At 43.7% G+C, this 24544-nt stretch overlaps 1 protein-coding gene across 3 annotated transcripts in view; it reads left to right on the top strand.

Moving 5' to 3' along the window:
• Window positions 1-24544, top strand: part of LOC106569916 (semaphorin-6D) — a 128774-nt gene that overhangs the window by 85705 nt on the left and 18525 nt on the right. For all 3 annotated transcript variants that reach the window (XM_045694702.2, XM_014141649.3, XM_014141648.3), the window contains 14 exons: window positions 11436-11660; window positions 13376-13490; window positions 13704-13761; window positions 14646-14702; window positions 15231-15332; window positions 16178-16268; window positions 16617-16739; window positions 17004-17092; window positions 17936-18153; window positions 19426-19557; window positions 19737-19892; window positions 21050-21223; window positions 21714-21854; window positions 23100-23177. In XM_045694702.2, the coding sequence (XP_045550658.1) occupies window positions 11525-11660; window positions 13376-13490; window positions 13704-13761; window positions 14646-14702; window positions 15231-15332; window positions 16178-16268; window positions 16617-16739; window positions 17004-17092; window positions 17936-18153; window positions 19426-19557; window positions 19737-19892; window positions 21050-21223; window positions 21714-21854; window positions 23100-23177 (1670 nt within the window). In that variant the 5' untranslated portion in view covers window positions 11436-11524. The remainder of the gene's footprint in view (window positions 1-11435; window positions 11661-13375; window positions 13491-13703; window positions 13762-14645; window positions 14703-15230; window positions 15333-16177; window positions 16269-16616; window positions 16740-17003; window positions 17093-17935; window positions 18154-19425; window positions 19558-19736; window positions 19893-21049; window positions 21224-21713; window positions 21855-23099; window positions 23178-24544) is intronic.

Below are 24544 nucleotides of genomic sequence, written 5' to 3'. Positions count from 1 at the left end.
GTGGTTGGGAGTGTACTGTCTTCATTGTTGATGATCACTCTCTCTCTTTCTCATGTGGTCTCTCTCCAATGCACTCCTCTTTCTTTCTATCCTCATGTTATCCATCTCTCCATCCCTCCTTCTTTCTCTCCCATTTTCCTCTGTGTCTGTTTTCTGGGAGAGAAGGTTCTTTTGGTGTTTGTCCTTCAGTGTGACACCAAGCACACACAGTGAAAGATGGCTGCTGGATTAGCTGTCATGATGAAAGCTTATCCCAGTTTTTCTCTCACGGTCCAGTGCCGTGTTTCAAGGCACTCTCTATTTTAGAGTGAACACATTATCTCCCTCTCTCTTTCTCTCTTTCTCTCTTTCTCACACACACACTTTCTTTCAAATTCAAATTGCTTTATTTGCATGAGAAACATTGCATAAATATTGCCAAAGCATCAATGTATACATCATTAAAAAAAGAAAGTTAACACTTTCTCTCTCTGTGAAGGACTTTTAAGAGCAAGCATTCACAAAAAAAAGTGCATTCCTTTGTTGTATATCAAGACAACTGAACTGATATGATTTGTGTTATCTGTAGGCTCTACCAAATTCAAATCCATTTTAGGCCTATTGAGCCAGAGGGATGATCTTGCATTTTTTATCAGGTTTAACTCTGATCAGCCATTTTTACCTGGTTTTCCTCTCACCTAGAGACCATTCGTGATAAAGTCTTATGCGTTTCGGGTTAACAACACGCCTTGCCAGTTGGTACCCTGTAAAGTCTGTAAGATGCCACAACAATGTAAGAGCAGACACAATGATGAAGTATCTCATCACAGCGGAGAGCGCTAGGAAGCGAGCAGGCGAGGCCGTGGCATTTTACGCTACCTAGCGCCGTATTCAAAATGGAGGGCTTAAGAAGTGCACAGATAAATCCCATTGATTCATCACGTGAATTTGCATAGACTGCGGTAAAATGGAAAAGCACTCGTACAAAGCGATCATTCTATTGTGTCAGGAGGATAGCGGGGAGCTCTGCTTTGTACCTAACCCTCTCCTTTCTGCTTTACCTCTTTATCCTGGAGGAAAGGTAGTGCGTCTGTACAGATGTTTAATGGCGCCTTTGAGATTCTCCAAAGCCTCTTTGTGAAAGTACATTACTACAGACTCAGCCATGGCTGGTCTTTGCTTCCTCCATACCCACCCCGATCTCACATTCTCTGTTAGATCAGTGGTCAGGCCATTTCTCTATTTTAATGTGTGGCAAAAAGTGATTATTCATCTTTTGAAACATAATGTGTTTTATGGGCTTCCCTCTTTCATCTCATGTTTTACTAGATTTGGTTTCAAGGCTATTTATTTCTATGAAAGAACAGGCAAATACCTCTGTTGCCGAGCACAAAAGCTTTGCGTTGTTAAGTGTGAAACACCAAACAAGCATGGCTGAGAAAGTGAAACTGAGGAAATATGCATTTATGGAAAAACGAGGAGAACACAAGAGAGCGAGAGAATGAGAGAAACAGACCCGTTGAGAAAAACAAAGAAAGAGAAAGCGAGACCCGGGTAGAAAAACAAAACACACGCACAAGACAAAACACAGACATCACATTATCCTAAAATGATCCTGTCTGGACCTGGCGGTTTCAGGTGTGCGTGGTAGAGCTGACGCTGTGATGCTCAGAGGAAAACGCTAGCGCTCATCTTTTTATAGGACCTCCTAATGATCCCTGAAGGCTGCCTGGCTGGGTACCGGCCCTATGTGGGGAGGAAATGGTGGAATTAGCACAAAAGGAGACGCCGCCCACCAAAGCCGCTGACCACTGGGATATTCCCAGGTCGTGCCAGGGTTCCGTGACAGATCTCGTTTCTGCCGCCAAAGCAGATACTTGGATTTTGGCAGGTGGGTGGCGACTGGCTAGGAGTAGATTGGCAGCTGACTTGCTTAGCGAAGGGGATAGCCATGTCCTACGGATCATCAGAGACTGGGAAAGAGCAGTGCAAGGCACACACACACACACATGGAAATTACACACACATGGAGCTGAATACTGACATGTAACACACACACAGCTAGCTGCCCCCTGCATCAATTCACACACAGCCACTGACCTATAGCAGTAGATGGGTACTTCAAGCTTCATTCATGAAGGTTACTCAAGTTCAACACGAGCAATGGTCAATACCATCTAATACTTTTTGTTTTGCATAGAACATGCAGCCATTGATTTGTGCTACGGACACCATTGATGTCTCCAAGCACAAACAACTTTCTCGGAAGCAGAAACGTATGTAATACCATCGGTTATTTTAATGACCACTCATAATGCAACTGTGTGCATTTAGATGACATCACAGGGCACGTGTACTGCATTTGTTTAATTTTCAGGCTCAGGTTCATTAAACCCATTGTTAAATGTACCCATGCAGTTTAGAAATGTTAAACATGATGTTCATATGCCTGGATCTTGGATATTTCAGTCAATATATCAATGGTACACTTTCTTTTGGTGCTCTTAGGGTTTACAGGTCCCAGTACAGTTGCAAAAGTGTATTTGAATGATTGCCAAGCTTCTCACGCACTTGCTGCTTTGCTATGTGCGTGTTTGATAAGCCTTGAGTGTAATATGTTAATGTCCGCTTCAGATTTTCCACTGATATTCTCAACCTTTTACAGGACATTACGTTAATTTAGCGAAATGCTTTGACATGTCCACACACACAGGACCAGATAAGCTAATTATAAATCTTTGGGAACAGTCTAAAACTCCTCTTCATACTCCGTAAGAGTCTGTTGCTAACATCACCATTCCAATGCTATGCTTCCTATCCCTTCATTTATGTCTCTGCCAGTTGAGATCTGACCGTTCCAAGGCTAATTTGCGTTTTGCTCGTGTAGTCTTGTCAACACACCCCTGTCTCTGCTAATCTGTGAGCCACAGTGTCTGCCAAGGTCCCGTAAAGTTCACTCATTTTAGCAGCCACCAGCACCATTAGGGGCCCACCATAGCTTTTCACAGAACCTTTAGGCTGTTGAAAGATTTCCTTGGACTTTCTGCCACGGGGAACTAAGGGCAAGAGAAATACACCAGACCGTATTAGAAGATTACTTTGTTTTGTCACATGACACTGAGATTCTGTCTTTCTGCTTTATCCCAACTATTGCTTTGTGAGATTTTTTAAATTTTTTATCTCGACTAGGGGTTGGAACCGTTTCAGGGAACAGAACAGAAACCGTAAAAGAACGAAATTGTTTGAGGAACAGAATCAGAACCGAGAGTGATCTATACTGTTACGGAACAGAACCGTTATTTTAAAATCAGTTGAACCGGTTAATATAAAAAAATTACATTCCGGGCATTTTTTTTAATCAGTCCCACAAAATACGCAACAAAGTGCCTATGCAAAGCCCCCACTCTGTCACTCAGAAATCTATTCCAGTGTCTACCTGCCAGCTGGAAATCTTTGCTAGTGTGTGTATTTTACCTGCCCCTCCCCCTCAGAAGCATCGGTTACTATAGCCTACTGGTGACGTTACAAGCGTGATTAAGAAATTAAGGAGAGTTTTCTAATTAGAGAAGACTGGATTCACTTTTTCAATGCTAGTTAAGGATATTATAGTTATCACGTTTCACATTGGATTTATTAACTACTAAAAGGTAAGGCATATTTTTAATTCTGGTGCCGCTCTGGACACAGAAGCTTGTTATCGTTAGCTCTGGTCTAATGTTAAGCCAACTCTTAGAAATACAAAGACATTCAAAGTTTGTCCATAGAAGCCGCTCCTCCATAGGTATAATATTGTTGGCCTAATTTAGATAATGCATGTCATAACAAGATGCCCAACGCTTCAAGCCAAGCCTCCTCATTCACCCTCTCTTGCTCTCTTCCCACTCGTAAAATTTCAGTCACATCTCGCGCCGTACACTTATCTGTCCATCACGCATATAAACAACTAGGCTATAGCTTGTGTCTATCAACATTGATTCATGAAGAAATGTAATGTCAAGCTTAATGTAAAAAGAAAGATTTGTGGTTTAAAAAACAAACAAAGGAACTATATAAATAATCTGTTCATTTTTTGGAGTTTGGGCCTGTTCAGAACTTTATTTTGCTGGTCGGAACAGTGGAACTAAAAAAAATTAAGCTTCTGTTCAGAACAAAACTATTTGGTCGATTTGACCGTACGTACAGTTGAAGTCGGAAGTTTACATACACTTAGCTTGGAGTCATTAAAACTTGTTTTTCAACCACTCCACAAATTTCTTGTTAAGAAACTATAGTTTTGGCAAGTTGGTTAGGACATCTACTTTGTGCATGACACAAGTTATTTTTCCAACAATTGTTTACAGACAGATTATTTCACTTATAATTCACTGTATCACAATTCCAGTGGGTCAGAAGTTTACATTCACTAAGTTGACTATGCCTTTAAACAGCTTGGAAAATTCCAGAAAATGATGTCATGGCTTTAGAAGCTTCTGATAGGCTAATTGACATCATTTGAGTCAATTGTAGGTGTACCTGTGAATGTATTTCAAGGCCTCAGTGCCTCTTTGCTTGACATCATGGGAAAATCAAAATAAATCAGCCAAGACCTCAGGAAAAACATTTTCCTCCACAGGTCTGGTTCATTCTTGGGAGCAATTTCCAAACGCCTGAAGGTACCACGCTCATCTATACAAACAATAGTACGCAAGTATGAACATCATGGGACCACGCAGCCGTCATACCGCTCAGGAAGGAGACACGTTCTGTCTCCTAGAGATGAGCGTACTTTGGTGCGAAAAGTGCAAATCAATCCCAGAACAACAACAAAGGACCTTGTGAAGATGCTGGAGGAAACAGGTACAAAAGTATCTATATCCACAGTAAAACGAGTCCTATATCGACATAACCTGAAAGGCCGCTCAGCAAGGAAGAAGCCATTGCTCCAAAACCACCATAAAAAAGCCAGACTACGGTTTGCAACTGCACATGGAGACAAAGATCGTACTTTTTGGAGAAATGTCCTCTGGTCTGATAAAACAAAAATAGAACTGTTTGGCTATAATGACCATCGTTATGTTTGGAGGAAAAAGGGGGATGCTTGCAAGCCGAAGAACACCATCCCAACCGTGAAGCACGGGGGTGGCAGCATCATGTTGTGGGGGTGCTTTGCTGCAGGAGTGACTGGTGCACTTCACAAAATAGATGGCATCATGAGGAGGGAATTGAATGTGGATATATTGACGCAGCATCTCAAGACATCAGTCAGGAAGTTAAAGCTTGGTCACAAATGGGTCTACCAAATGGACAATGACCCCAAGCATACTTCCAAAGTTGTGGCAAAATGGCTTAAGGACAACAAAGCCAAGGTATTGGAGTGGCCATCCAAAGCCCTAACGTCAATCCTATAGAACATTTGTGGGCAGAACTGAAAAAACGTGTGCGAGCAAGGAGGCCTAGAAACCTGATTCAGTTACACCAGCTCTGTCAGGAGAAATGGGCCAAAATCCACCCAACTTATTGTGGGAGGCTTGTAGAAGGCTATGTGAAACGTTTGACCCAAGTTAAACAATTATAAGGCAATGCTACCAAATACTAATTGAGTGTTTGTAAACTTCTGACCCACTGGGAATGTGATGAAAGAAATAAAAGCTCAAATAAATCATTCTCTCTACTATTATTCTGATGTTTCACATTCTTAAAATAAAGTGGGGATCCTAACTGACCTAAGACAGGGAATTTTTACTACGATTAAATGTCAGGAATTGTGAAAAACTGAGTTTAAATGTATTTGGCTAAGGTGTATGTAAACTTCCGACTTCAACTGTATAAGCTAGGCTTGGGCGACAGGGTTGGACGACATGCTTTGTGACTAGAAGATAAGGAGCATTTAGGCCTTGGTAGCATTAAAATAAGTCACGACATTAGGTGCAAATTGGCCAATTGAAAGTCAATGATTACGTTAAGCCTCAAGGTGGTCTTTCCAACCAGTGATAGTGACAGCTATTCTGTTTACACTTTACAGTACCCTCAAGCTGTCTCTCTCCCACTTAAGATTATGTACTTAAGCACTGATCACCACAAATCAGATTTAAGATTTACCTTACTTACGCATGTAGCTTTTCCCCAAGGTCTTTAAGCCAATAGAGTGGCAAAGCCCCCAATTCTCCTCCCTTTGCTCCTGCATTGTAAGAACCTTTCACCCCCTCAATTCACTACAACCCAGAGGTCCCAGAAATTGAATTCCAAATCTTCCAAATGTTTTTCAAGCCCGCCTGAATCTATTCAAGCAGTGAAGAGTTAGTCTTGGTGTTGTGCTTACAGAACCTCATTGTGGACCCTCTAGGTATAGATAGCATTGCATGTCCTAAGGTGCTGTGTTTACGCTAGCTTAGATATGTGGGGTGTTCTAGGGTTTTGTAGAGTTTGCATAGAAAAACTGCAGCTGACGAGTGAATAACAGTGAAGTAAGTACGTGTGAATGAACATTTGCTGTCAAAGCAAGGAGTAATCTAATGCTATGGAATGACACACACCCACAGTAGGCAAGCTAGTCAAATAGGAAGACTGCCTGTACCGAACAAAGTTTGTCTTTGTTTTTGCCGGATGCGGATCTCAAATTTGTCTCTTCCCCTCTCTAACTAACAAACTCACAAGTGCCGTGACTCCTTCATGTAGTGTGGTCACATGATGCCCTCCCCTACTATAATTTTTGCATTTGACTTCAAACCAGGTGTTACCATCAGCCTTTGCAGTAATATGGGTCTCAAATGAGAGGAAATGAAGCAATTCACTAAACTCTAAAGTCTCTAGATCTAATAACAAACATGTGGGCATCGGCCCGTGTTGTGGTATGTATATTGGAGACTGTTTGTCTGTGTGTCATTGTAACCCTTTTCAACCAAGGCACCGTTTTAGTCTGCGGGAAACAATCCTTTATTTATTCCCCGATTCCATCAGGTTTTTTTCACAGAGCAGAGAGTACAGTAAAAAAAGACTGAAAACAAGTTGGACAGGTCCCTTGAAAGAAATGACACACTGTTTGAGGAGCCACATTAAGTTTTGACAAACCAAAAGTGCAGGGGAGGTTTTGGGACTGTGTTGTACATAACAGAGATGATGTGTTTAGGTAATTGTGAAGCTGGTGGACGCGTGCAGAGTGATTTTCATGGAACCATAATCAGTCTCAGCTTAAGTGGGGTTTTCCGATTGCTCCAAAACCCCTGGTGTGCGCCGGTGACCGCAGTGAGAGGGTTGAGAAGTTGAGCGGTAGGGTGACTGACACCCATGCCTCTTGTGGAATGTCAGGGGGAGAGCTATATCTCCTCTTCCTTTTTAAAGCCTGCACATCCTTCCAGGATTTTGCTTCATAGTTAATTCCTGCAGTTGGTCCCCTTTCCGCATAGGGGAGCTAACTTCTTGCTTGAACAGAAGAACCTCTAGTTACACTCCCCTCCATATGTTTGGACAGTGAAGCAAAACATTTGACTTTATACTCTAGCAGTTTGGATTTGAGATCAAATGTTTCGGGCCTCCGAGTGGCGCAGTGGTTTTAGGCACTGCATCTCAGTGCTAGCTGTGCTACTAGAGATTCTGGGTTCGAGTACAGGCTCTGTCGTAGCCGGCCGCGACCGGTAGACCCATAGGGCAGCGCACAATTGGCCCAGTGTCGTCCTGGTTAGGGGAGGGTTTGCCCGGCAGGGATGCCCTTGTCCCGTCACGGACTAGCGACCCCTGTGGTGGGCCAGGTCCAGTGCATGCTGACACGGGCGCCAGGTGCACAGTGTTTCCTCCGACATATTGGTGCAGCTGGCTTCGGGGTTAAGTGGGCAGTGCGGCTTGGTCAAGAAGCAGTGCGGCTTGGTTGGTTTGTGTTTCGGAGGATGCATGGCTCTCGACCTTCGCCTCTCCCGAGTCCGTACGGGAGTTGCAGTGATGAGACAAGACTGTAACTACCAATTGGATACCGGGAGAAAAGTGGTAAAAGTAACAAAAAAACAAAAAATCTAAAAAAAATGTTTCATGTGAGGCAACGGTACAGAATGTCACCTTTTTGTTTGAGGGTATTTTCATACATGTCTGTTTTACTGTTTAGGAATGAAAGCACTTTATGTAGGCTACATGGCCAAAAGTATGTGGACACCACATCTCATTCCTAAATCATGGGCATTAATATATATAACAGCCTCCACTCTTCTGTTTAAGGCTTTCCCCTAGATGTTGGAACATTGCTGTGGGGACTTGCTTCCCTTCAGCCACAAAAGCATTTGTGAGGTCGGGCACTGAGTTTGGGCGATTAAGCCTGGCTCGCAGTCGGCGTTCCAATTAATCCAAAAGGTGTTCGATGGGGTTGAGGTCAGGGCTCTGTACAGGCCAAGTTCTTCCATACCGATCTCGACAAACAATTTAGGTATGGACCTCACTTTGTCCACGGGGGCATTGTCATGCTGAAACTTGAAAGGGCCTTCCCCAAACTGTTGCCACAAAGTTGGAAGCACAGAATCATCTAGAATGTCATTGTATGCTGTAGGGTTAAGATTTCCCTTCACTGGAACTAAGGGGCCTAGCCTGAACCATGAAAAACAGCCCCAGACCATTATTCCTCCTCCACCAAACTCTACATTTGGCATTATGCATTGGGGCAGGTAGCGTTCTCCTGGCATCCACCAAAGCCAGATTCGTCCGTCGGACTGCCAGATGGTGAAGCGTGATTCATTACTCCAGAAAACGCATTTCCACTGCTCCAGAGCCAAATGTCGGCAAGCTTTACACCGCTCCAGCCGACACCTGGCATTGCGCATCGTGATTTTAGGCTTGTATGCGGCTGCTCGGACATGGAAACCCATTTCATGAAGTTCCCGACGAACAGTTCTTGTGCTGACGTTGCTTCCAGAGGCAGTTTGGAAGGCGGTAGTAAGTGTTGCAATCAAGGACAGATGATTTTTACGAGTTTCAGCACTCAGCAGTCCGGTTCTGTGAGCTTGTGTGGCATACCACGTCATGGCATCCTATGACGGTGCCACGTTGAAAGGCACTAAGCTCTTCAGTAAGGCCATTGTATGTGCTCGATTTTACACACTTGTCAGCATCGGGTGTAGCTGAAATAGCCGAATCCACTAATTTGAAGGGGTGTCCACATACTTTTGTATATATGGTGTATCTCATCCCCGCATTTGAGGGAATATTTGGACAAATTTCCTTAGTGTATTAAAGTAGTCAAAACTGTAGTATTTGGTCCCATATTTGTAGAGTTTGTAGAGTCACAAAGTTTATTTAGTCAGGAATATGGGACCAAGTACTAAACTTTTGATTGTTAATCTCTGGTGACAGGTCTTTATGCATTTAGAACACTTAGCATAGCAAACAGAAGCAAACCGCTTAAATCAATCCAAGATGGCTTTAGCCGTCTCCTGTTGCAGCTTCATACAATACTTCTGATCTCTTGCCTCTTGACAGCAATATCTCCCCACAGTTGTGACTGCCACAGCCCAAGCAGGCGCCACCACAATAGAGAACCAGTTGAAGAGCTAGAGTGAGTTTTTGTCTCAGGGGTCTATGTCTCCCAGCTGGGAGCTCTTAGCAGTGCTGTAACAACCACTCTATTGGAGAAGATGGGAATGTATGTTCTCACTTTTAGCTCCTCAAGTCACTGGTGAGGTCAGCTGAAGGTGGACTGAATGCAGCTGGGCCTTAGCCCACACAGTCATATTATATATTTTTATTTAACTAGGCAAGTCGGTTAAGAACAAATTCTAATTTACAATTACGGCCTACCCCGGCCAAACCCTCCCCGGACGACGCTGAGCCAGTTGTGCGCCGCACTATGGAACTCCCGATCATGGCCGGTTGTGATATAGCCCAGGATCGAACCAGGGTCTGTAGTGACGCCTCTAGCACTGAGATGCAGTGCCTTAGACTGCTGCGCCACTCGGGAGCCCTATATGATCTTGGCTTACCCAGAAAAAATATACAACAATGTTTCTTTTGTTTTATGATATTGGTCTGGAAAACAACATTCCAGTTTCTACAGTACCTGTGATGTATCGTACTGATTATGCTAGTCGGGGGGAAGTTTTGAACACTTCCACTCTTTGTGTAATGTGATCACAAAAATTACCTCAGACTTACTTTCCCATGTTGCTTCCTCCAAACATCGATTGAATGACAACTCAGGTTGCCTCATCATCCATTACTTTCTCTACAGTCTGACAGTAGTGAAGCAGTAGGTATTTAGTGTCTGAGTGGGTGTAATCCTTTAGAGTAGAAAGGCTACCGCGAGCCACACTGTAAACACGACTAGACGCTAATCTTTATAATTTATAACGGGGGGCCATGACTGGCTGACCTCGCGGCTAAGCACAACACCTGCTCGGAAGCTAAACGAGAATGGCGTAGGCTAATTGATATTGATGGCGAGTGCTCCTGTTGTTTGATGACTTTGGGAGGGTATGTAGTTAGCGCGGCATGCTAACGCGCTGTCTCTAGTGTGTGTAGAGTCCGGTCTAACTTAAGGATTCATTTCCTCTTGCTAGCAGCATTCCTCCCCGTATTCCTCATGAAAGAGTCAGAGAATCAGGATGTTACCCAAGTATGTTACCCTAGTAATTGTAAAACATGTATATCTTGCTCTGTGCAATCTACTTGGTTTTTAATGTGGAACTGACTCATTAAAAATGGTCCATTGGACTGATGTGTACTGTATCTCCGACAGAATGACCTTTACCACCATCACTCTGGTTGTGTGGCTTAGTATGTTAGCACTCTAAGAGGCAGATGTTGACATTAGCAACCGTTAAGACCATCTGGATTCCAGCCCCAACTGTTCGTTCCTCATTGATATTGTTTTGACGAAAGCAGACAGCCTGAAGTCGATCGTTAATATTTCTGACCAAAACAGCCTGGTGTCAGTCTGACCTTGGATATATATTTTTTAAAACTTATTAGTGTTAATATTTAGTTTAGTTTGACGAGTTCTGGACTGCTGCCGGTGTCATGAGTTGGTAGACCAGAACATAGACACAATCACATGAATCAATTGTCCTGTGAGATTTATTTTTGTGCATTACTTTCCAAATTGTAATGATGAATCCATTTTGTTTTCCTCCCAGATCTGAGCTCCTGTGTTACCTTTAAATGCCATTAGGCTATGATGAATCATAATGGTAGCTTTTTGCTTAGATAATGGAAGCTAAAAATGCATCTTTTGTCCTGAAATTGTATCATTCAATTAATAGACATCGATTCTTCAATGTGTTCATTAAATCAAGTCGAGGAATTTGTGAAAACCACTAGCCAATTGAGAAAATGTCCTAAGTTGAGCAATTACAGATTTGACAGAACATTTACATATCTGCTGTATGATATATGAAATGGGTTTTCATCATGTTGAGTCAAACAACATGTGTTTGTATTCTGACCACTTTTCATTTGACTGAACTGAACTGTATTCCTCTCTTCTCCTTCCATCTTTCCCTCCACAGACAGGGCTCCCGTGGATCTGAGCCACACACCATGACTTGCTGAAGCCCCCCTTGCTGCTACCCACCCACCCCCTTTCTCCTCATTGAAGATGGTCCCTCCGGAACGGACGAGGTGGCGCTTTCTGCTGGCAGCCCTCACACTCACTTCCTGTCTTCTGTCCACCTCAGCCACGGCCACGGCCTTCCCCAAAGACCTGGAGCCAATCAACGTTGTCCGATGGGAGCGTGAGTAGTCCCACCAGCCCCCTGATTGGCTTAGAATGATTTAAAAGGCCAAGTAGTGCCATGTTGCACATTTTTCCTCAGTTATATAATATATATTCATTTAGTAGCACGATACTGGTAGTTAGAGTGCACTAATATGATGTGACATATAGATCTACCACTGAGTTAAGGGAGGAAGACTGCTGTGGTATTTGTCTCCAGCAGCACGCAAGGAAACAGATTTGCGTTGCCTAAGGCTGGCTCAGGGCCCTATTGCTACCTTGTTAATACATTGATGGACCAAAGTCAGGAATTCAGTCTGTAGAGTTGGCCTGCACAGGAGATGAGTGTGGATGAATGGTCTTGTGCAAATTAAACACAAGATAAGATTATGAACAGAGATGTACTCTCAAAATGGCCATCATTGATTTTTGAGTGGGTGTTGGGCATTGTTTTCCCAAAGTACTCAACTATATGTGGGTCTATGGGCTACAGGAGGTATGGTTTACATGATAGTTAATGAGCCGGACAGGTTCTACACATTATTGGTGTGAGAAAGGAGGATAAAGAGCGGCGAAGGAGAACGAGTCGCTGAGGCATTGGCACCCCGTGGCATTAAATGGGAGTTGGTTTACTAGGTCAACAGCTTGGAATCTCGGAAAGAGCGAGGGACAAAGAACGAGAGGGAATTTACAGTGTGTTACCGGTATGCACAAATCAAAGTCGAGGTAAAATGCTGAACATTTCAGACTGATATCATCTCATTTTTGTTGAATGTAGTAGGTAACACCTTGAAACAGATCCATTGCAGATATATCTCCTGACATATCGAACAGTGGAAACGACACCATCAGACCTACCTAGACTAACTGTGAGAGTGGACTTCTCAAGGGCATTTTGTTTAGTGTTGGAGCGTATTCGGCTCCTCACTCTGCAGGTTGCGAGCTGACACCGTCTTTGCCATCGACGAAATGCCAACACTCTTATCATTTAATGAACACTTTTGCCTCGTCATCAGATTTGCTGTTGTATTGTCCAAACAAAGCCTTTCAGCAGATGAATTGAGTTTAATCGTACAGCTACAGTATATGCTTTAATAATTGCCATTATGCAAATCGCTTACACCCAGAAATACAATAGCAGACACTTTTTATCTTAGCTCACTCATCCCAAGCCAAATAAACTATGCCTCTATCAAACCTCTATTTACCCTTCAGCAGGGTTGTGTACATTGGGCACCAAACGGAAGAAAACAGACAATATAAGAAACCCTCACGTTTTCTCTTGCGTGCCTTAATGAACAAGACCCAGGACTGGACGCAGGGACTAGCAGAGGTTTCTGTTCGTTAACTTCCCCCTAGTCTGACCTTTTAGAAACAAGCCAGGCCTCCTGAACCTGGGTACAGTTCACAAGAAGAACAGGACATGACTAGAATGGAAGCGTGTCTGACCAGAGAGTGACTGTTTTAGTTTAGCGACTGCAAACCTACACTGTATCCATTTATTGCCACTAGCAACTGAAAATACAACAAATACTACGTAATTTAAGATTTAAACGCCAAAATGAGGCCTGTCAGGACCAAGCAGGATTACCAATTATAAATGACAACTTCAGACAGTAGTCATTCCCGTAACGCTGTGCTGTCCAGGAGTTGGGGTCGTGAATTGGAAAAAATCTTGAAATGTATGTGATAATTCAGATTACTCTTATCTTCAACGTCTCTCTCTTTTTGTAGACTCCTACCTGTACCCAGGGTTCCAGGGGCTGGTGTCAGACAACGACACATTCAGACTAGGCCTGGACTTCCAGAGGATGCTGAGGATCAACCACATGCTCTACATCGCTGCCAGGTCAGTCAGCCAATTCACTGCCTTCGTTCTGGTCCACATGTTAACAATCACAACCAATAAAACATCACTACCAGACTGACCAAACTAGGGTCTGTTTCCCAGACACTGAAGGTTTTTCAATGCAGAATCCGGCAAACCAACCCTTAGTTTGCTTTTATTTATGAGACTGTGCACAGAACACCATGACACTAAATCTTAATCTTTACCCCACAGGGACCATGTTTTTGCAGTAAACCTTACCACAGCTGGTGACGACTTCGTCCCCCAGCTGGTAAGTTACATAATCAAACATTCGATCAAACCTCACATGGCTATGCAAGATGGAATACAACATAATACAAGCAGGAACTAACATGACCATGAGGTTTATTACTGCACACTTTTGATCCATTTTTTTCTCTTCTAAACTCCAAAGTACCCATCATTTATTTGCAATGTGAATTATATTTGTTTTTAGAAGTACCGTAGCCTGGCCTCTTCTGAGTTTTCCTCACTAATGGACTAGCCTGCAAACAATGGCCCTCAGCTTGGCTACTCCCCACCCTGGAGGACCCTCGAGCATAACCCCAATATGGCAGAGGTCCAGTAGTTCTACACGGAAGCCCCTTTTCATATCAGCTTCCCAGAAACAACTGTTCCGGATGGGGTAGCGAAGTCAAGCGAAGCTCTCAGCAGGCAGACCCAAAGGTCACAGAGAGGCCTCTGACTGGTTATGGCCACACGAACGCACTCTGCGATTGCATCAGGCTCTTTCATGTAACTCTGTGTGTGGTGTGGTGGTGCTTTCTCTAGAGCAGGGGTGTCAAATATACGCCCGTGGGCCAAATCCGGCATTTGGGGTTCGAATCCGGCGAATTCACAATACTTTAAAATGACTAAAACCAAATGGAAACTGTGTATAAATGATAATGCACCTACATTCATACAGTTTCTTGACTGTGTCCAGCTCGCTAATAATCACCAAAATGAAAGCTATGGGGAAAATGATTTTTTTTGGCAAATTGACGGCGAGGAATTACAACCAATTTTCAACGCGGCCCTCCGGACCTTATTGAAGAACGAATGCGGCCACCAGGGGCAAAATGAGTTCTGCACCCCTGGTCTAGAGCATGGTGTGGTGTCATATTTTGTTTCCCCCCCTTTCATGTATTGCAGAAGCTGACATGGAGGTCCAAGGATGTGGCCAAGTGTACCGTGAGGGGTAGAAACAGCGTGAGTATCTATCTCCACCATGTAGTATGTGTGTCTACGTTAAGGTCAGGAGAGAACACACTAGCTACCGCTTGGCGTTCTTCAGTGGTAGAGTTGACTCTCTCTAGCAGCATAAGTGGGAGGCTTCCGATTGGCGCAGCGGTCTAAGCCACTGCATCTCAGCATTAGAGGCGTCACTACAGACCCTAGTTTGATTCCAGGCTGTATCACAACAGGCCTCAATTGGGATTCCCATAGGACTGCGCACAATTGGCCCAGCGTCGTCCGGGTTAGGGTTTGGCCGGGGTAGGCCGTCATTGTAGATACTCATTTGTTCTTAACTGACTTGCCTAGATAAATAAAGGTTAAATAAAAAAAATGTAAGTGCACCCTATAACATAATTGGATGGTTTCAAAGGCACCATAATTCTCTTGTGAGGCCGAGTCATGCATCAGCGCTATTTCATTATGGCAGCCTGTTCTTATTCCAAATGTATTTATAGTACATGAGTTCCCAGTGATACTGAATGAGCCTTTGTGTTTTTCCAGGATGAATGCTACAACTATGTCAAAGTGCTGGTACCGCGAAACGACGAGACCCTATTTGCTTGCGGCACTAATGCCTTCAACCCCACCTGCCGTAACTACAAGGTACATGTGTGTGTGGGTTTAGGCGTTGATGTGTGCTGTTAATTTCTTTCATCAAACCTTTCGGTTCGAGAGAGCAATGATTGACGTTTGTTAATGTCACTCCAATTATAAAGCTGTGATTGCTGATTGGCGGGCATGCAGAGACAACGAGCTAGTCATTATCACAATGCCACAGTTTGGCTCTTCATTCACCCCCTCTTGAGTTCTAAGCCTTTGTGAGTTCAAGCCTCTTGCATTGAGAAGGTATAATTGCTTCCCGAGCAGTCGGTTTGTTCGCTCATGACTCACAATTGAATAAAAGTCGAGATGACATTACACATTTGTCTGTTTTTCGCATTCAATACAATTACCAATTCAATTTGCATACATGCAATAGTGTGAAGTTATGTTGAAAAGGCAAGAAAGAGGACTTGTCATTTAACATTAGAAACTACTTAATTGGAGCTCATTGAAGGCAGAGTGAGGTGAAGCCAACCAGACAGATGTTGTTTTGTTTTTCCTAGTGTGTGTGTGTGTGTGTGTGTGTGTGTGTGTGTGTGTGTGTGTGTGTGTGTGTGTGTGTGTGTGTGTGTGTGTGTGTGTGGGAGCAGGGAGTCCAACTCCTGCTTAGCCACAAATAGGAGACCGTCCCAAGAGGGACTGGAGAGGCAGCCAGGTAATTTATGAGCGCCAGCAAGGGGCTAAACGTCCACAGCCGTGCTAGCAATAGCAATGGCTGTGTTAGCAATTCAGCTAATGTTGCAGTGGTGGTAAAGGAGTTACGGGGTTCGTGCAGTGCTGGTTTCAGTCCATGCCCAGAGCCATAATGGTGACAGAGAACTAACAGTCTCCTCTCTTTCCCACAGATGACCACCCTGGAGCAGGTTGGCGAAGAGGTGGTGGGTCAGGCGCGCTGTCCCTTTGAGTCGGGCCAATCCAACCTCGGCCTCTTTGCTGGTGAGAGGCTAAATTTGTAAATGTAGAATTTGAAATGAAATTGTTTTGTCCGCAGTCCATTAGCAAATAAAATGTTGTCCAAAGACTGAATGTAAGACCTTTTAGGCAGGTCTAGACGGAAGCCTAGTCTTATGGCTAAATCGATGAGTCGTAAAAGTCTGTACCTAGCTTATAGTAAATGTTAGCTTAATCAGTTGAGCATTCTTATAGCATTATTTATGAAAATGTATTTTTTTTATATAAAGCTTATCCATATGAATTCTAGTATTTTACTATGACTTTATGTATTACTACTATACTATCGTACTTATTAATTACTAGATTTTCTCTACTTACTTTATTTTTCAGGCGGTGATTTCTACTCTGCCACCATGACCGACTTCCTGGCCAGCGACGCTGTCATCTACCGTAGTCTTGGCGATGACAGCCCCGTCCTGCGGACCGTCAAGTACGACTCCAAGTGGCTCCGAGGTTGGTCACATGACTTTTGTGTCGATCAGTGTCCTGGTTGGCGATGTGTAGCTCTTTCAGCCCAGACACCCGATTCAACCAATCACTGCGTCATCAAGTCCTTAATTAGTTGGATCAGGTGTTAGTACTGGGTTGGAAAAAATGCCTGAACAGCAGTGACTCCATCTCTGATACACCCCAGAAAAGTATGACTCACCATAATGACTTTAATTCAATCTCAACTCTCACTTTTCCCCTCTTGTGTGTGTCTCCTTGCCTCCCCAGAGCCCCATTTCCACCATGCGATCGAGTATGGGAATTATGTCTACTTTTTCCTCAGTGAGATTGCAGTGGAGTACACCACCCTGGGCAAGGTAAGAGGGTGTCACTTATATAAGATTGATGTATGACAGGGGTAGGCAACTAGATTCAGCCGGGGCCGATTTTTGTCGGAGCGGATGGTCGGAGGCCCAGAACATAATTCTAATAATTTTTACACAAATTGACCACAACTAAGCCCAAAAAGAGATTATATTGAAAAATAAGTCATTTCATACCTTGATTACATTGAGACACAGTCACATGTCACTTTTTTTTTATTTGTGAGAATAGTTGGGAACAAATTTCCTAAATTAATCAAAGTTTTAGCTGAATTCCTGGTGTTCTGTTTGTTCTCTTCAAAACTGAAAAAAATCATGAAGAAAAAAAGGATTAAACAACAGATGTTCTATGTACTCGTATCAGATGTATCATGACTAGTTGAGATGGGTGATAGATTTATTCTGAAAAGATGAAGGCACCATTATGGTTGGACATAGGATATGAGCTATAATGACAGGTCTGCTCCTTATGTCCCGGAACCATTGAGCTATTACGAATGGGAAATAACGTCCATTTGTGGGGGTTAGTCTGGAGGTTAGATAGGCGTAAGTGCATCCAGAGGGTTGCTGATTGAAATCCTATGGTGAAGCATCGAGAAGTTGAAAATGAGATGACAACCAGAGGGCAGCTGGTGACAGAATCTCCAGTACACACTACTACCGTTGTGTCCTTGAGCAAGGCACTTATTAACCCCAGACAGCCAGCACTGTGGCTGATCTTGTGCTGCTTCAAGCCTATTAAGTCATGTTTGTTGTCTCAAGGGGTCGGGAGAAGAGCGCTAAGGATAATAAAGCACTATTCTATTATATTGTATAATTTTCTGGTTCTGCTCCAAGGTGGTGTTCTCTCGTGTGGCGCGGGTGTGTAAGAACGACAACGGCGGCTCTCCTCGGGTGCTGGAGCGCTACTGGACCTCCTTCCTGAAGGCGCGGCTCAACTGCTCGGTGCCCGGTGACTCGTTCTTTTACTTTGATGCGCTACAGTCGCTCACCAACGTGCTACAGATCAACCAGCGCCCCGCGGTGGTGGGAGTGTTTACTACACAAGCTAACAGGTTAGCCTAGTGGCCAAGAAAGTAGTGGTGAATGACTGGGCACTATTCCATTAAAGCCAATATCCATACATTTCTTATACCCCTTTCATAGACAGACAAAATTCCTACGATTTTACCGTGCCTGCTTTATTTTACCTGCTTTTTTGTACATCTGAAAGGGGTAGGGGGTAAAAAACATGGAAAATGTAATCCCACCTAAAGACCTAGTTATGATTACTGCATTTTCACAGGCCCTGTAACCAAAATACACCTATTAGGTCTGTGTGAATAGTTCTCTGCTTTTTTGCAAGTATAGTCATTAACACTTCCATTGTTCAACACCTCCCTAATTTGAAATGCAAACAGCCCCTATAGAGGGCTGGGCGATATGGCCTAAAAATCATATATCGATTTATATCAAACTTACGGGCGACTCATGATATATATCTAGATTTTCTCTAAATAAGCTTTGTTGCACAATTAAAGGTAAATACACCGCATTTCAAACAGTCAGGAATAATCTAATGAATTCAGGACTCGTAAAAGTATACCATATCTATTACAGTAAAATAATGTTTGTAAGCGTTTCGGTGTCCATATGACCGATTCTGTTGGACCAAACCTCAAATACAAATAGCGAGCTTAAACTGCTTGTTGCCAGAGAGGAAGAAGTCATCTTTCGTCTTTTGTTGTTGTGAGCGGCAGGGGGAGGGGCTTGGCGTCTATGTGCGAGTGGGAAGTTGCACTGTGCGCACAGCACGTAAGGAGCGAAGGAGGCAAGACCAAAAGACAGAACGCTAGTAAAAAATAAACTAAAAACCTAGAGGCATTTGGAACGTCGCGCTAAAACATACATTTAAATGAATTCAATATACAGTATAACCCAGCCCTACCCCAATGGTTTAACTACATCCCCCACCTCTCATAATTTGCCAGTAAACCACTGATATGTATGAAAGGGGGTCATATAAACATTGCCTTATACAGTTTTACTGGTAATATACCACATCTTCTGTCTGAAATGGGTATTACACTGCAAGAATATGCAACATCACTAAAACTAGAAAAACTGGATATTCACTCACACACTCACATACTGCACAGGAACATTTTAGTTTTACCTCAAACTTCTTGATATTGATTTGGAATTATACACTCACCAGATAGAAATCGGATAAAAAAAAATGTTTGCCTTGTTTGACCAGCCAACCATGTTTCAACAAACCTTTTCAATAACTCAATCCCACAAGGCTCTTTATTGAACATGCTCTTTGCGTCTGTCTCCCTCGTCAGTATCCCTGGCTCAGCAGTGTGTGCCTTCTACATGGACGACATAGAGAAGGCCTTTAATGGGAAGTTTAAGGAGCAGAAGACCAGTGACTCAGCCTGGACCCCAGTACCAGAGGAACAGGTGCCCAAGCCTAGGTATGAGACTGCCTTCTAAAGGGGGGAAACACTAGCCTACATATGACAACGACGATATGAGTTGGCCATACAGCACCCAACAGATCTGGGACCAGTTAGGCTAGCACAATCCATACCCATGTTTTGTTTGAATAAGAGTTGCCAAATGTAATTTCTCAAATCTCTATTTTCTACTTCAGGCCTGGTTCCTGTGCCGGTGACGGCCCGGCCTCTGCCTACAAGTCGTCCACCACCTTCCCCGACGACACGCTGACCTTCATCAAGTCTTACCCTCTGATGGACGAGGCGGTGCCCTCCGTCAACGACCGGCCTTGCTTCACCCGCACCACCAGCAGGTACTGTACCTTACAATACAATATAACTATATATCTTTGTGTGGACAAAAGGCACCATAGACAAATATACAATAGTGCAATATAATATACAATGTTATACAAATCTGACATTTCAGCAGTTTGAAAAATGACAGCAAAGTTTTTGTGCAACCATGTACAGTAAGTCAAATGACTCAATGAATGACACTTTACTCAAACCAGGCAACTGGAGTTCTCGCTCAGAAACTAAACCCAGAAATTGCCTCAGCCTAGCTACTGCTTCTCTGTTTGACCGGAGACTGTGGCTTCATCCACAAAGCTTGACATTTACTGGCGGGTGCAGAGGTGATATGAGGTGTTTGAGTCGGCCTGCCGTACCCCCTGGGTGCCCGGCCTGCTGCTTCTCACCACAGGAAGCTGATGTGATACTCTGGTAAATGACAACAGAAGCCAGGGGGGCCACAGGGAACATGTTATTTCACACTGCTCGAAACATCCTGAGACGAAACCTCCTAGTGAAATATCCCGAAGTCATGGAAATATTGGCGATTTAAAATGGGGTTTAAATCATAGGATGTTCTCATCGAGTGTGTTGCATTCATGAACCCGAGGAAATAACAGTTTATAGCATAGTGGTTATTATTAAACTGAAAATGACATGCAGGGGTTATGCTCCAGTCTTCAGCAGCCAGTTGAGATGACTGGCGTTAGATATGCATGTGTAAACACACAAAGATAAGAACATGTACATTCTGGAGACAATCATGGTTCATTTACAAAACCTTCCTTGACAGCTGCTATGCTGCTAGGGAACCAACACAAGCCATTCGGGAAAGTGCCAAATCTCACCCAGAAAGTAGCCTAAAGCAGAAGTGAATTTTCAGAGCTGCTGCACTCTAGCGCTTCTGTTTTCCCCATTTGAGTGTACTCTCCACTCATCTTTTGGTGCACAGAAAATTACAAAATCACACTGGTTAAAATCAGGAAAAGCACAAAAAAGGCTGAGCAAAAATATTTTTTTAAGGGATGAAAAATTCTTCATTTATAACCCTATGTTGACCTGTGTCTCAATGCCAGTCATGGCGGTTCACTTGTTCTGAATGACTGACCCATTATGGCTGACGAGTTACCAGTTCCGGATGTACAATCAGCGCTAACTGTGTTTTTCACTTCTCCAGGTACAAGCTGACTCAGATTGCGGTGGACACCTCTGCCGGGCCGTCTAAAGACCGCACTGTGGTGTTCCTGGGCTCGGAGGATGGCAGGGTCCTGAAGGTGTTGTCCAGCACTCATCCGAACGCCTCCTTTGGTTCCCAGCTCCTGGAGGACATAGATGTGTATAACCCCTCAATGTGAGCACAGAACCTCTATAATTCAGTCTATAACCCCGCTTAATTAAGTGTGTAACCACTTTTGAATAGGTCATAACTATGCAGGCGTAGTAAAAGCAAAAGTTGGTTATGGCATGAAAACCTGACTGCTGTATAAGCATCCCATTGTGACAGTACTGTAATATCAGACTGGGAAATCTCCAAATGAATGTCTATACCTGCTTTAAAGCTGTAACCTACATTATAATGCTATTTCTTCCACCAAATGGTCCAAATCTTTACTATGGTAGTTCACAGGCAGAGTCATTTTATTTTCCACACTATATTAGGGGTTGAAATGGTATATCAACTTCCTAAATGAATATTTCTTACAGAGATAGGCTTTAAATGGGGCTCCCATTTCTATCTGTGACTGATTCATTGTACTGTGTTTCCCATGTCTATGGTCTAACTCTAATCCGTTAGCATGGTTGTGCTTTAAGTGTTCTCACGTGACCATGTTTTCCCACAGGTGTAACGTTCAGGGGCAGGAGGACCGGAGGATTCTGGGAATGGAGCTGGATAAGGACCATCATGCCTTGTTCGTGGCCTTCACCAGCTGTGTCATCAGAGTACCACTCAGCCGCTGCACTGAGCACGGCGCCTGTAAAAAGTGAGTTACAACAAGGTCGGAAACGATTGTGTGAAAATACACATGGGAGGATATATAGTATTGTTAGGGCCGAGTTTTCCCTGACTACGTGACCTAGAAAAAAAAAAAATTGTGCTTTTGCACTGCTCAAAATTGTTTACTCTAATGAGTTATAACAAATACTTAGTCTCTGTATACCAAGCTCTTTAAATGTCAAATTGTGGTCAAGTGACTTCAGTATCAACAAATATTTATATTTGTTCTAGTCATTTGTCAGATAATTGAGAAAGAGAGAACAGGGAAGCCATGAGGAAATTACCAAATTGTCCAAATGTATTTGGCACAGCTTCTAAAAGAGCCTGTTTGTATATTCTGGCAAACAACCAAAACATTAAAAATGGGCGCTTAATTGCCACTGGAATCAATATTTTAACAGCCCATAAATGTTGGAAATGTTTCAGGATATCATTAGCACAGAATACCACATCAAGAATATCAGTATAGTTGACTGATCCTGCCATTGGAATTGATCAACATTCAAACACCAACAAAAAAACTCACTGCCTCCTTCATAGTCGGACACACACTCACATGTGCATGCATACAAACACAGTCTGGGTCAGCCCACAACACCTTTTGAGAGGCCGTGTGCATAACCTCCTACTAGTGGGACGTGAGGGAGGCAGGGTTTCATGAAAACATAGAGCACTGATTGACAAGTGAGAAATCCAAAGAAGACACCCCCTCTCTTCCTCCTTCCCTAGGCGAGTGTATGACAGTCCCCCCCTCCCCTCTCCCATATTCCCCCCTCGGAGCACCCCCTCAGTCCTCGTGGTCCTGGCTGTCAGCGTGTCTCTACGGCTGGGGGAGAGAGACTGAGGGGCACCTGTCACTAAGATAACTGGCTTCACTCCTCCAGGCTGCCGGTCATGACACACACACAAATATTTAGAAACAGATGCACACACCTGTCCTTTATGAGGTCTTTCACAGGCATACTTGTCATTTTGGAGAATGAGCTAAAACACACTGTCAGACACATTCACCTCTCTGTGTTCACACGCAGGCCAGTCTCGCTCTGCAGACACCAGATGGGGAATAGCCCTAACAGACCGCGCTCCACTAGACCGCAGCAGTGTCCTTGCCTCAAGTGTGTGTGTGGCGTGTCACTTTGTCAACGTAGACACAGTCGGGCGCCCATTGCCTCCACGCCAAGGAGCAATATCATACAGGGATATAACCGTCTCTTGCCTTGTCATTTTCTAGGAGTTGTCTGTCCTCCCGCGACCCATACTGCATCTGGCTCCGGACCGGGAGCTGTGCCAACATGGCGCCAGGGTTCAAGTAAGTGTCCCTTTCCTTCCTGTCGCACTGAAAGGTAATAAAGGTTTGAGAGCGTGATCGTATATCTGCCATCAGTATTGGCCTCCATAAAAGGAGAGGAGGGTGGAAGATATAAGGGAAATAAATCTCGAAACTCTTTGAAAGTCATATTAAGGAAGAATGTATTGAGTAAGTGACATCATTGTACTGCAGATGAGGACCGCTCTTCAAAGATGAGTTTTCCCGTTAGTCACTTTCTTTACACCAGCAAATGATACACTTTAGAACTCTGTTTGTGCAGTTAATGCTAATATGCAACCATTTGTTTCTTTATATCTGCTGGCTTTGGGCCAGTTTCCACTTTTGCAATGCACTTTAAGTGAAAGGAACAATCAACCACTTGAGCCACAATGGCTTGAGTCCATTGATTTATTTATGAGCTGACAGATACGGCAATCTCTCAGGAATACATTTTTTTGTCACCCCAGACCTCCTGAAAATGAAAATAGTCTCTTCAATTCTCTGGAACAAAGGAAATGACTGAACAACTGATTGGTTGCCATCGATCAGTTCTCATGAACTGAAGAGGGGTCATTTGACACTGACTCATGATCATTGCTCTCCAGTGCTATGGAAAAGGTTGCTATGTAAGAGCTTACTGGGATTCACTTGGCCATGCCACCAGTTCACTTTGTTCCACAACCTCACCCATTCCCTAGCAGTGATTATTTATCCTGCTAGTGGTTTCTGTCCCGGCCTAGTGCCATCACACACGATTCAACTAATCAAACAAATTGTCAACACCTTGATTAGCTGAATCCGGTCTTTCACTGCAGAGTCGGCGACAAAAAACACCAGTCCTGCGGCTCTGCATGAGTAGGGCTAGCACCCCCCCCGATGAAGTGGTGCTAAAGAACAAGGTTGTGGCTCACACCTACTCTCACACCTCTCTTTTGGCAAGCTGCCAAAGTGGGTCCCCATCTCTCTCCTGTCTCCTCTCCTATTCATTTGCCCGTCGTTCTTTCGCTGATATGTGACATCTCCCTAAATCTCCGAGAGTGTCGAGGGGAAAAAAGCGAAGGTCTTAGATTTGTGGAACCAAGGAGAATAGCGGAAAGCAGTCTGTCTGTTTTAACTGCTGCAGAATTGAGTTTCCATCCTGTGACTTTCGACATGGCGCTTCCAGCGTTGGCGGTTTAGCGCGATTTGTCTTGCTGTGTCTGCAGTAGAAGGCCTTGATTAAATCTTTTAGATGCTGAAAAAAGTCATTTTGCAGTTGAAATGTCAAAGTCATCGATATGGATCCAATGGCACACATTGTAATCTATATAGTTATGGGATTTTGGGGGACATTCCTAATCCCAGCAGCACAGGAATTGGTGGTTTAA

The sequence above is a fragment of the Salmo salar genome, chromosome 14 (genome assembly GCF_965601325.2).
Source record: "Salmo salar chromosome 14, fSalSal1, whole genome shotgun sequence".
Lineage (NCBI taxonomy): Eukaryota > Metazoa > Chordata > Actinopteri > Salmoniformes > Salmonidae > Salmo > Salmo salar.
The sequence above is the reverse complement of the archived record's forward strand: the minus strand, read 5'-3'. Positions and strand labels throughout refer to the sequence as shown.